At 39.1% G+C, this 13,977-nt stretch overlaps 1 protein-coding gene across 6 annotated transcripts; it reads right to left on the minus strand.

Annotated features, from left to right (window-relative positions):
* Positions 1-6,036: 6,036 nt before the first annotated feature.
* Positions 6,037-8,685, minus strand: LOC134176946 (uncharacterized). Of its 6 annotated transcripts, none has more exons than XR_009969405.1 (6): positions 8,561-8,685; positions 8,417-8,495; positions 6,980-8,361; positions 6,530-6,880; positions 6,350-6,449; positions 6,037-6,278 (listed from the first exon to the last, which is right to left on the minus strand). XR_009969405.1 is itself a non-coding variant. In XM_062643636.1 (2 exons), the coding sequence occupies exon 2, from the start codon at positions 7,672-7,674 to the stop codon at positions 6,976-6,978; it is 699 nt and encodes a 232-aa protein (XP_062499620.1). In that variant the 5' UTR covers positions 7,675-8,495; positions 8,561-8,666; the 3' UTR covers positions 6,898-6,975. The 6 variants fall into 6 exon arrangements, 1 of the variants encoding a protein (XP_062499620.1); XR_009969401.1 differs by having other exon boundaries at positions 6,980-8,292; positions 8,349-8,495; positions 8,561-8,666; XR_009969403.1 differs by having other exon boundaries at positions 6,980-8,213; positions 8,269-8,495; positions 8,561-8,666.
* Between the last annotated feature and the right edge of the window lie 5,292 nt (positions 8,686-13,977).

Consider the following 13,977-nt stretch of genomic DNA (forward strand, 5'->3'; position numbering starts at 1 on the left):
AGTTACCTGAAACAAAATTGCTATCCCAGTAAGACAGTGGGCTTTATGCCCAAATGGCACATACTAATCTGGTTGCTAGAGCTCAACTAGGTACAGGTAGTGTACATGTGCATGATACTGCATCGTGAAGTCCACAGAGCAGTGACAACAGCTCTTTATCTGTATGGATACATTATCAATATATTATGCATAAATAATAATTTAATTATTATATATTATACTATATGTTATATTATGATATTGCACATTTGTGAACGACCGATCAAATTTGACGGAAGTCTGGTCAAAAGCTACTTTGGTCGGACTTTATTTCCGGCCAACTTTTTTCCTTATTTCGAGCACTGCAATTAATGCAACACTGCATGGTGGTTGTAGTGTGAAGATGTGTGTATAGTCTACTCGTGTATGTCGGTAGTTATGGTTTGCTAGCTTAGACCACTTCCCAATAGTATGGTGTACAATACTGGCTACGCCACTAAAATTTTTAGCTTTAGACTCTGTTGAGTAACCTCTCGTTACGTCACTATTTTAGCAAATTAGCAATAGTCGCGCAGACTCTCTGCTAGAACAAATCTAAGACTGGATTAAAATAACAAGGCATATTTAAACAGTACATAGATTGTCAAAGTTTGTAACAAACCAAACGTTGATCGCATTTTTTGACATTTCTGTTTTGAGGCGTGATTTTTCTCTCTAGACTTGCCGACTATACATAGTAGTCATTGGTGTTCGGGATCGTATTCATGAAAGATGAAACTCGATTTTAATTAGCTAAGCGTCCTGTTGTACAGTAAAGTACTTGTTGCGCAATTGGTGAGATCAGAGCTCACGTGTCAGTGCGCAATTAATCGCATAGAAATAGCTGCAAGTCTGAAGACGACACACGCCCAGTCGATTCGCTAGTCGTCGCACGTATGGCGCGCGATGTGTGTCATAATTCCGTCGGCTGGGCTGCGCTAACTCGTCGGCTGGGCTGCGCTAACTCGTCGGCTGGGCTGAGATATCATGTTTCCACAACTAATTTGCATCTCAGCCCAGCCGACGACACGCGTCAAGTGTGTCATAATTCCGTCGGCTGGGCTGCGATATCATATTACATGCACGTTCTCCTCCTAGCCCATGGACGTAGCACGCGTAAATTGTGTCAAATTTTCCTCGGCTGGGCTATCCTAACTTGTTGCACTCGTCGGCTGGGCTATCCTAGCATGTTCCACTTGTCATTTAATATCTCAGCCCAGCCGACGAGAAGCGCGTCAACTGTGTCAAATATACCGTCGGAAGTGAGATCGCCGTATGGTAACTGCCCTCAGAAACAGGGAATGGGTTCCAATGACGCACGCGCACGCGCACGATATAGCATTGCGCACGTTAGAGCATTGCACGATATAGCGTTGCGCAGACACTGCGTAGTGTAGGCTTTAGCAGGTCGATTGCAAGTGTAAGTGTCAGTCGATCTCTTGTTTTACATTTCATTTAGCGTGTAAAAATATTGTTGTCTAAAATCAGCAAAATCTTAATTAATTGTAAGTCTCCGTGTAGAAGCCTAGAATCATATTTGGACTTTGAGATACTTTTTCAAGGCAAATAAATACAATAAAATGTTCACTTTCAATCACGTATCTACCTTATTTTAATTTTTATAATTAGTTAATTAAACAGCTATAGTAAAGGGTGTAGTAAAGCAGAATTTGAAAACGCGATGATACAAGATAGACAGATCTATATAATTAATAATAATTAATAAAAGTAGAGCATAATTATAATATTGTTATAAAGCTTCTGCATGCGCCTGGTAGCCCCATAAACCAGCAATTGAATGCAAAATAATTTCCTTTGTATATACCATGGAATCTTTGCCCAATCGTTTGATCAATTTGACTACTTTATAACGCACTATATTGGGCAATATAAAAAATGAACTAACATAACCTACATTTGCAGGCCATGATCCAGATGGGGTTTAGTGGGTTTAGGGGGTTGCAACCCCTCTTTTCCAATAGGCGTGGTTTAACAATTTCATATAATTTCATTAAAAAAGAAAAAAATTAGTAATGCTATAAATAACCTCTACCAGGTCAACCCCCTCTTTCAAAAATTCCTGGATCCGGGCATGCATTTGACTATCATTTTCAGCAAGAATTGTCCATGTCTATACATAGCATTTGCATGCGTCAGGTAGCCAAAATTGTTCATAATAATTTCTATTTTTTATTTAAAATTTAATTAATTGCATATACGATAACTACCACAGATGCTAATTAGTGTACGTAACCGCAGAATATTTCCTTTACATATACCATAAAATCCTTGCACAATCGTCTGATCAATTTGACTACTCTAGAACGCATTATATCGGGCGAGATATTCACTAACATAACCTACACTTGACTATTATTTTCTGCACAAATTACTCGTGTTTAGCTATACAAAGCTTCTGCATGGGTCTGGTAGCCCCATAAACTAAGAATTGAATGCAGAATATTTCCTTTATATATACCATGAAATCTTTGCCCAATCGTTTAATCAATTTGATAACACACTTTATAACATATCACGTGACCTTTAGGTGCGCTCATTGGTCCATTGCAGGTGTTATATCAGCGATACAACACTTAGGTCGCAATCTAACACCTGAGGTCAACGATATAACACCACTTCCCAGAATTAACGAACAATAATCATTTATTCAATTAAGGCTGCACTAAACGGTTACGTTGATATATTATAAATCAATTATAACTTCTAATTATCGAGGTGCTAGGCTCTCACGGCTTCGGGTTCTAGATATAACACGCCAACATCCCTACAACCCATGTTCTAGCTATTAATTATTTATAACGCACTCTAGCTGGCGAAATAGGAAAATTCCACTAGCATAGCCTACATTTGACTATCATTTTTAGCAAGAATTGCCCAGGTCTATACATAGCATCTGCATGCGTCAGGTAGCCATCTAGACTAGCAATTGAATGCAGAATATTTCCTTTATAAATACCATGAAATCCTTGCACAATCGTCTGATCAATTTGACTACTTTATAACGTATTACATCGGGCGAGATATTTAATTAACTAACATAACATACATTTGACTACATCATTCTAGGCACGAATCACCATGCAACCAAAGCTTCTGCATGCGTCAGGTAGCCCTAGCCTATACACTAGCAATTGAATGCAGAACATTTCTTTTATCTAGACCATGAAATTTTTGCCCAATCGTCTGATCAATTTGACTACTTTATAACTCACTCTAGCGGGTGATTTGTGCGTGTCCGGATGGAGCATCTATCTAGATGCTGTAGAACGGTATTAATAATTTCTAGCTAATTGACTAATTAATAATGCAATTACAGTCTCCATAGATTGCCAAAAATATATTGTGTCTAACAGTTGTTTTTATAGATCTATGGTGTTTGCACAGTTACAGCAAGAAATGGTATTATTCATGTAATTAATACGCATATTTTCTTATCATCTGATCAATATCATAAATATGCATGGTTGGTGGAAATTATGAGCAGTTGAGAATTGAATTTGGTGTTCACGTTTTTGTAAAAAGGATGTTGCAGTTGTGACTGGCTGAAATAAGCACTCTTTCTGTATCGGACGGCGCTGCATTCAATGATGAGGGTTATGCTAACGACTCGTCAGCTAATCTACATCTACTAAGCATATAGATCCATCAAAGTGCACGGCTACACAGAAAGCAAAGACAAGATTTGATTAGGGTGGCTTACTATCACAGAAAGTAGAAAGTTGAAATTGAATTGGATAGTCAGTTTATATTTGCAACCTCTGAATGGGAAGTCTATGGGTAATGAGAGTATGCATGTGTGATTAGACGCAACTATATGTGCATTTTTGAATATACCTGTTAATTAGGCTGCAGCCCACTATTAATTAAACGTAAAGAAAGATAATTCGCACGCTGTTCAGTCAGTTGGAAGCAACTGCATTAGATTTTGCTTGTTTTTCGAATGTTCAATATTGCAGTGATTCTCAACGGCTTTTTTACTTAGTTAATCAAAGGAATTCTTATTCAAATTGTATTTCTGCTGATGATCTGAGTTGTAAACACAAATATTAAGTTTGAAACGAATTGAATGTTACTTTCATGTAATACCAGAACTCCGAGTATTTGAAATCGGCCATTAAGTATAAACATATCTGATCACTACTTCTGCAAATGTGCAGTTTTTGAAGTAAAACGACGCATAAAAACTTGTACTGATGGTGGTAATATTTTGAATAGTTGATAGTTGATATTAATATCTCCATCCATATATAATAGTTATTTGGATGTCACTTTGGCTGCAAAGTGCTATGAATTACAATGTCTTCAAGTGGCTGGTAAAGATAACTTTAATCATGACAGTTCTAATTCAAATTGTTTTCTATTGATGACAGGAGTTGTTCAACACAAATATTAATATGAAGGAGTGAATGTTATCTTCATGTAATACCAGAGCAGAGCTCCCGATTATTTGAAATCAGCTCATATAGTATGAACACAGCTGATCACTACTTCTGCAAGTGTGCAGTTTTTGAAGTAAAACTGCACATACAAACTTGTACATACTGGTCGTGGTAATATTCTGAAATAGTTTGAATAGATGATATTAATATCTCCATCTATAATAGTTATTTGGATGTCCATCACTTTAGCTGCAAAGTGCTAATGAATTACAAGGTCTTCATGGCTTATAATTTATAATCAAAATAGTTCTAATTCTAATTGTATTTCTGTTGATAATATGAGTTGTTCAACACAAATTTTGATAATTATCGAATTGAATGTTATATCTTCTTCTATACAGTCTCTTCTCCACGCCGCATAGTACGCTAATTACCCGAGGCCCGGATTTCCGGGCTCTGGTATAGTACGTAGTCGTTCGATGACCGGACAACCGACCAACCGACCGACCGACCGTATAGATAATTGGTTAGCACAGATGCAAATGAAGCTATTCCGACCAATAGACGAGAAGTGGTGTCATGACCGACCAATAGACGAACGTGATGTCATCATGAGGCTCCACCTCTCTTTCTTTGGTAGCCGCTACCGAGAATTCGGCCATCGGGCGTCCGTCCTGTACATGCATGGTGTTTAGTCTTTGCTTTACCGATTTAGCACAGAGAAACAACGCCTATAGTTTACATTTGCACGTGTATGTTTCCCCAACAACAACCAGGAGCGAGGATGTGTAGCTGTACCTGACTTGTAACCTTTTGCTTGTTCCACAGAGTTTCTGCATAGTGGTTCTGCAGTCTGCCAGCTTGAATTTTCGGTGTGCGTGGCTGAGCAGCCGTTGTGTTGTTCCTAAGATCACTAGATTTGGCGCTTGACGGGAATTTGCGAAGGGGAACGTGTATTGTCCATGACAGCGTCTGTTTGTCGGACGAAGCGGCTCGGCTGAGCTGTAAGTACGCTAGTGCGTCTCTATTCATATTTGTTTTACGGTATCCAAAGTCAGAGCGAACAGACGCCTAGTAATCTACAAGTGCACGTGCATGTTTCCCACATTGATGTTTTGTTTTGGCTTTGGGGTCACCTCATTACAACAACCAAAATTGCGGTTAGAAGGATAGCTGTAAATACGATACAGTGCACAGTAGGCGACGTCTAGCTAGAGAAACGGCACAAACAACGAGACGCTTCTAGAGAAGCTGCGCAAAGAACGAGACTTTTCCATTCTTGTGAGCTGGAAAATCTGTGGTGAGTTGCTTGTTTTGCTCTCCATTTGTAACATATGTTTTCCACCCACAAACAGAACAATGATCACGCCCGTTACTTCATCACGTAAGGCGAAGATTGCCAGCCGGCCTAGCGTCGAGGCTCTCCGACTTGTAACATTTGGCTTGTTCCATCACTTGAAAACAACTACATTTTATAACATGCATTTAGAAACAACGCCTAATCTAGCTGCATTTGTAACGTTCCCACATGTAGCTAATTTTGTTTTGGCTCTGGTACCTATGCCACGCCTAAAACCGCCCATAGTTACCACCTCAAAAGCTGCACAAACAATCAGCTGCACAAAGAATATAATGATACTTTTACAAAAATACATCTTGAACAAATTCACGAGCACGAACATACAAATCAGTGCCATGACAATCCGAAAATTCTAGCGGGTTCACGTGCAATTGCAAAGCATTGAGATCAGCTTGACTCAGCTCTGAAATGGTTTCAGGAACAACCACTGTTTGGTCTTGGAGCCCATCAAGAGGTACAGGACCATTGCCATCTATGCCATATTGATCCAAGTCTTCAACCTATAACAAAATAGAGTTCTCCCAACATAAGGACAGAGAGTCTCATAAACATGACCATGCATGCACATAACCTCTTGCAAGTCTTCCAACTCATCCAAAGAAGCACCTCTTAACATTCCTTCTATCCACAACTGCAATGGACTTCTGTTTCCTGCAGTACTGATGGTGTGTCTGGAGTAGGCATTACAAAAATGTTGTAGTGACCTATTTATTATAGGAGTGTATATGTAATGTAAACAGAATAAATCCACCTCATTTGTAGGATCTAGTAGATTCATTATCTCCATATTGCGAAATAGAAAGTAGAATAGAAAAGTACAGCCTTCAAACAAGTCTCTCCAAAATCTTTCTACTCTCTGATTGTGGACACTTGAACCAGTTATCATACTTCCTCTTCCAGTGCCTCGACGTTGCAGCATATAGAGAGAAACCTCTACATTTTCACCACCTTTGTCTGATCTCACTCTTGAGGGCACACCATAACGTGCAACTGCTTCTATAAAACACTGAAAACAGTGGATGCTCGATTGTTAGTTGAGCACTTGCAATACACTGGCAGTCTGCTAAATCCATCAATGCCTGCATGTATTACAAATCGATACCTATGAAGTGCATAAAACAATAAACAAGCACCACGGGGGGGGGGGGGGATCACAAATGGTATAGATGTAAAATCTGTATGATGCATCTAAATAATTTACCTTATGAGCTTGTGATTTCCGTCGATGTGCCAGAGAGCGTTTGGTCCACGAACCCTATACACTCTTCTCGGTATAGATCTAGCCCACCTCTCAGCTACTCCTTCTGGATCAACACGTGCTACAGACAATCTCACTCTATGTTGCTGAACACTGTAGCCCCTTGAGCGCAAGTGTCCCTGTACTAAGCGATAGCCAGCGTCAGGGAAATCACATTTCACTTCTGTGACTAGCCTGTCCAACTCTGCATCAGAAATTCTACTGAATCGCTGGCATACTTGTATGCCCCATTCTCGCAGTCTTCTTTGAATCGTGCTTCTAGACACGCCAAAAAGATCACATATGTCGGTAACTGCAAAATCGTGGTCAAGTAAAAAGACCAATTGATCTCGTCCAATGCCAAGCCTCGGTCTTCCTCTTCCACCGCATTGTACCGCCTCCACTGTATACCTAGGCTGCTCTTCTTCAGACAAGTGCGAAACCACTGCAATGATCTCAATCAAGGCACCTAGAGAAACGGTTAGAGGGCGCATATTTCCTTCCCCTGCTTCTACTATACGTATAAGGTGTCTGTACAGCCTTTCCCCTTCAAGACAGCAATCTTCCCAGTGATCGTGTTGTTGCTGTCCTCCCTCAAACTCTAGCAAGTCGCGTACTCTTCTCAGAAACACACGTACAAGTTGCAAAAAAGCGTCCATTTTAGTCGTACGTCTCGTCTAGCCATGAAGTCGCAGAAGTCAAAAAAGAGGAGGAGCTGTGCATGCTCAGGTTGCATTTAACGTGAGAAAGTGACGCCCTCCGTCTTCTCTCGCCAAAAGTATGCATTTAGCAATCACTAAAAACCACAAAGATGCCACGAGATTCAACAAACAAGCAACTACTTTGGCCGCAATGTTAGCGGAAGTTTCCTGCTGAAAAGAATCATAGAGGCACAGTACCTAACGCAAGAATAAATTAATTTAACTTTCTAACTACGGTTAGCGTCGAAGTGCCACAATTTCAAGCGAGCAGCAACTGCTTCAAACAGAACTATCCTCACGTGTCAACATACCGAACGTACAACAGTACACAGCTAAGGCGTTTTTAGTATACGCCTGGTCAAGGTGATAATGCAATGATCAGCAACAAGTGGAAGGCACATGCAACCACAACAGTACAGTTTAGTTGATTCTTCACGAGTGAAACTATTTCATTTCTGTACACACATTGCTCTTGTTATACATACCTGAAAGAAAGTCTGCAACACTTTAATTACTGCGTGTCATATGACATGCCACAACGCCAACTTTCACCTCTCTAGCACAGTGTAGTAGATTCTTCAGGAGTGAAAACTATTTGAATTCTGTATACACATTGCTCTTGTTATACATACCTTAAGAGAAAGTCTGCAACTCTTTAATTATTGCATGTCCTAAATGATGCCACAACGCCAACTTTCACCTCCTTAGTACATTGTAGTAGATTCTTCAGAAGTGAAACTATTCGAATTCTGTACACACATTGCTCTTGTTATACATACCTTAAGAGAAAGTCTGTAACTCTTTAATATTGCATGTCCTATGATGCCACAACACCAACTCTCACCTCCTTAGCCAATTAGAAACGATGCATTCAAAGATGCCAACTCTCTCTTTATAATCAGAAACCTTCCAGGACTTCAGTAGTCTGCTAGAGTTAGTCGACAAGAGTGACCTTGAGCTCTCATATCTATTGGAAGATGTCACGTAAAGAATCTGAAATATCAGCTGCCAAAAGAATTCTGCATGATGCAATGGAACATCTTGAAAGGGCAGAAGAAAGCCAACAAGGTCAAAACCAGCCTAGAGGAACGAACGAGCAAAGGAATTCCAGTCAAACTGATCAAGAGTCCAGTCGGGTGGGGCCCAACGAGTTTTCCAGCAGCCAGCTCAGGTCAATGTCCGTAGCTGCAGAACAACGTCGTCTATTTGGACATGACAAACACAGAAAAACCGGCAAGCACAGAAAGTTTGGAGCAGGGAGAAGAGAAGAGGCAAGCATGCGGAAAAACCCCTCTCATCAAAAATCAAGTACTAGTAATCCCAGGTTTGGACTTTTACATTAGTTTGCTTGGCTGATCATCAGCGCAATACACCCCCTTCATTTGAGGAAAAGATGAAACTTTCCAGGGCAGGCTTAGGTGAGAAAAGAGTAAGCATTGGTCAGACAGATGACAGTCTAGAAGTACACAATGCCGTTCTTGACACCTACCCTGCATTGGAACGCACTGGGTATGAAATGATGAGACTCAATCCTCGACGCCGACTTGAACTCTTGCAAAGTCATGACCTCAGCAAAAAATCTCAAATTTATGACTGATCAAGCAAAGATTTATTTACGACCTATTACCAAGTCCCTGTCTCTGCGTCAATTACCTGAAGAAAGATGCAAAACTATATAGATATGCCTGGTTGTTAGTTAATACTTCAATTTATTGTTACAACATATGACATTCATTGACTGATACCAGTATTTGCCTTGTGAATAGGATGACATTACTAATTCAGATTTGCAGCCCAATATGAAGTGTCCGGATTGCAGCCTGGAAATTCCCATGTCTGCTCTCAGGGACCACATTAGAAATGAATGTCGTAAAAGCAACTCTTACCCTCAGGAACGTCAAGAGATAAACCGCTGCAAGAAAAGAAAACAGCAGAAAACTATTGGAAAACACCAGGCAAAGAAAAGTAACATTTCAAGTGTGCTAGAGTATTCATCAATGGTATGTTTTGTTAGATTGTGTTTACTATAGAAGACTTAAATATAGTAGGCTCCAGAGTCCAGCTGGAGATCACCGGTTGGACTCTCGAGCCAATAAGTATAAAGGCAGCTAGACAAACATACAGATAGACAGACAGACAGAGAGACAGACAGACGACTGTCACTTTGCAAACAACTGTAATGTAGTTGCATAATACACTTTGTAACTGTTATGTATTTGAATGTGTTGATAACGTAGAAGCAATGTATAGACTAACAGACAGTCAAACAGTCAATTCACAAACAATAGTACATCAGATACTAACTGTCCACGTAAGTGCACACTGCAACTACTAATGTTTGCTGGCCACAAACGTATACATACTTATTAGAGGATCAGTCAGTCAGTACTAAGATTTATCTACGAGTGTATGTGTTTCTATGTCAGTTACATGTATTACTGTAGTGTATTATTATATTGATGTTGAATCTGAGGTGGCAGTCTATTAGTCTAACATATAGAGCAGCCCAATTGACAAGTTTACACATTTCTGCGTTTCAGGATGAAAGCGAATTAAGGCCAACAAATGAAAAAGACGAGCAACTCTCTGTAAGTATGTACATAGTGTGACACATTTAGAGACTACATAAGGACTACCTTCTATAGACCACATGTAGCTTTGAGTTTTCTTTAGAATACAGTACTACGATGTTGTAAACTTAATTAATTCTGTTTATTATTTGTTGCTTACTTGATGAATTCATAAGTTTAAGATTCCCATGTTTGCATGTTGTAGCAATAGCCAGGAACATACTGTAATCTACAAGGCATTGAAATTCTCAGTGATACTTCATATTGCTATCCGTACATTACAAACAGTGTATGTTCTAGCAATAGCCAGGAACATACTGTAATCTACAAAGCATTGAAATTCTCAGCGATAATTCATATTGCTACGTTCATTACAAACAGTGTATGTAGATGTTTTGATTCTTTAAGTAAATTAATGCAGTCAATTACAGCAAATGCCAATACTGTATTGCAATTAATTTTTGTCCCAAATGTCTAATTAATTAATTAATTGACTTAGATTTAGATTTAATTAATTAATTAATCTAATTAATTAAGTTAATTAATGTCATTGCATTAATATGACTTATGATATCTGCATAAATCGTACAGCTAAAGTTACTAATAAAAGATAAATTCTGTACACAGGATTCTACTAAAGAATACAAGCCAGCTGGATTCGCAAAAACATCTCGTGTTCCAGGGAGTGGAAGTAGTAAAGGTAAAGGGAGCAGTCGATGAAACCATAAGATGGGGAGTCCGATATAATGACTTCTTTTTGTTTGAAGAGAACCATTCGGAACCATTACTACAACTCATGCAAGTGTTTCCTGACCATTCAATTGATACTCTCCAAAAAGCACTACGTCAATGTAAAATGGATGCTGAGGTGGCTGCTTTGCTGTTACTGGACAACAATACCGAGGCACTCTTTGTCTGCAATTGTAGTGATAATAAACATATGGTATCAACAGAAAATTTTATTGTGTAGGTAAGAAGATGTAGTTCTACTGCTTCAAGCTCTCCTTTACCCCAGTTTCTGCCTAGTATGTAGCATTTTGTAATTATTGACACTGAATAACTGCACAAAGTATACTGTGTCTAGGTCCAGTCTTGGAAGATTCAGATGCCATTGATTTACCAATGCCTGAACCCAGTGATTTTGATCAGGTTTGCTTGCATTTGTCTGCCTGCATATATCTATTGTAGCACTATATTTCAAATGTAGGACACCACAAGATCACAGCAGAGCATGACCATTAATAAGCTGCTTGCAACTGTAGGACCTGACACTACTTCTGGACTGCCTCGAATGAGACTGACTGTCTCACGAAACGAAATACTTACTGATGCAATCGCCTTCTTTAAGGGAGGTGATTTCCACTACAACCGTGAACTACGGGTTAGATTTGAGGCTGAGCCTGCTGTAGATGGCGGAGGACCTAAGCGTGAATTTTTTCGCTGCTTTTAAAGAGTCTTGTTAGTCCAACAGAAAGTGTTCGACTCTTTGAAGGACGTCCTGGCCGATATCTGCCTATGCATAATATGGATGCCCTGATGGGAGGACTCTACAAAGTAGCAGGACAAATGATTGCAGCTTCTGCATTGCAAGGAGGGCCTGCATTCCCTTGCTTGGCCCCAGCCATTTATACATATATGGCAACAATGTCTCTAGACAGCGTCATAGATGAGATCTCTCCACTGGATCTTCCAGATCCAAATTTGGCCGACACAGTAGAAAAGGTGAGAAGCATTAATTTCAAATGTGCATGGTCCTACATGGCTAACATACCAATATATTTTGGCAGATCAGTGAAATGAATGATGACAACAGCCCTGAATTTCAAAGCCTTGTCGCAAGCCTAGGGGAATTCATCATAGCTGCTGGATATACTCACAAAGTGACTGCAACTAACAAAGCTGACATGGTGTTGAAAATCCTTCTGCATGAAATTGTGTTATCCAGAAAAGCAGAGTTAGATCAACTATCTGTCGGTCTTGGCCCTCTAATGGATCTTGCCAGACGGCATCCTGATAAAATTAGACCTCTGCTTACTGCTTCAGCAAGCACGCCATTAACAAGTGGACTGTTCCTGAATCTAGTGACCTATGAGTCAACACTCCCGCCAAAATTAAAAGACTATTTTGTGCACTATGTCCACCATTCAGGTAATCAAGGCTTTCTACATATATATTACACAAATACTTGTCAATGAATCAATTAAACATTGCACTACAAGAATGTTCTTTTGACACTGATGTTTCTCTAGAAAGCACAAACCTGAGGACAATGCTGCAGTTCTGCACAGGTTGCAACGAGATTCCAGTGATGGGATTCCATGAACCATCAACAATCACAGTGTCCAGCACAAGATCTGTGTTTCCGAATGCAGTGACGTGTGCTATGATTTTAGAGTTGCCTAGACAAGTTGACAACCAAGACGAGTTTACGGCAAATATGAATGCTGTTTTAGATATGCAGGCAACTGGCTTTGGAGTAGTCTAGTAAATTTGCATTTTTGTTGCTTCTTTGAACTGTTGTTTCCATTGCATGTTAGTTTAAAACATCTGCACAGTTAAGTTATAACAAGAGGATTTCACTTTGTTAATGTAAGATTCCATGTTGCAGTTTAATTGTTCAAATCATGTTGTAGAAGTTGTAATAAAATGGAAAAATCCTGATATTGCTTCAAGGTCAATTTGAATTACTGTACAGCTGTAGATTGTGACATGGCACCAGCTAAAATGGTGGCAAGCTGATAGATAATCTCCTTAGTACAGTGGTAGCAAAAACTATTTCTGCTTTTACCAAAATACCGTTCAATTGAGGTACTTCCCCATAGTCAATAAAATTAGTTCCTAGATTACTATCTAATTTTGCCAGTCTATTCACAGCAGTTAACAATTGTTTACCACAGTTGCAGCTACACCTAATTTAGTATTGTACACTAGACTGCAACATTAATTGCAGAGTGTCTATAGGTTTGAATAAACTACAATGAACAGTTAGCATTATTATTATTATTATTATTATTGGAGTACATATAGAAACAAACATAGCACTTTGCTCCTGCGGTCTATAGGTGAGTGAAATCAAGAAGTGTGCAAATATGTTCAATGACCAAAGGTAGTTATTGCACAGTCTTCAAATTGTGTGTGTTGAATCAAATGAAGGCTGAGGATCCAATGGGCACTACACGTACACGGCTGGGAGGCCGAGGCTATATCATGGAAGTAGCATCCGTCACTTGCTCTAAAACATTTTTTCTCTGCCCCTGTGCACTTACCACTGGTAAATAAAATTTAATAAACCGTATACAATTTAGAAAAAAATGGCATAACTTAAGTAGTCGATTCCACACAATTTAAAATTTGTATGAAATACACTAAAATTAGATATTTGTGATGCACTGTTTGTTTGATTACAGACGGTAATAAAACATTAACAACAATTACTGGTCATGCAACAATGGTTGATTTCCTGTTATAATGAAATTGCAATCTTTTACTGAATTGATGCAATAGGTTTATCCTAATCTGACAATTAAACCAATTTTGCTAGATTAATTAAACCAATTTTGCAACTGTTTAAATAGAGAACAGTTCTGATATACAACAACAAAGATGTAGAAAGACTAAAAGACATTAAGTACCAAACATGAGCTTGAAAACTAGCAATTTAAAAGTATGACAATATAGTATTAGGCTTGTA

This window comes from Corticium candelabrum, chromosome 3, assembly GCF_963422355.1.
Source record: "Corticium candelabrum chromosome 3, ooCorCand1.1, whole genome shotgun sequence".
Taxonomy (NCBI): domain Eukaryota; kingdom Metazoa; phylum Porifera; class Homoscleromorpha; order Homosclerophorida; family Plakinidae; genus Corticium; species Corticium candelabrum.

What these genes read in the sequence shown, in the direction of transcription:
- LOC134176946 (XM_062643636.1), bottom strand. Translation starts at nt 7,674, where the DNA reads ATGGACGCTTTTTTGCAACTTGTACGTGTGTTTCTGAGAAGAGTACGC.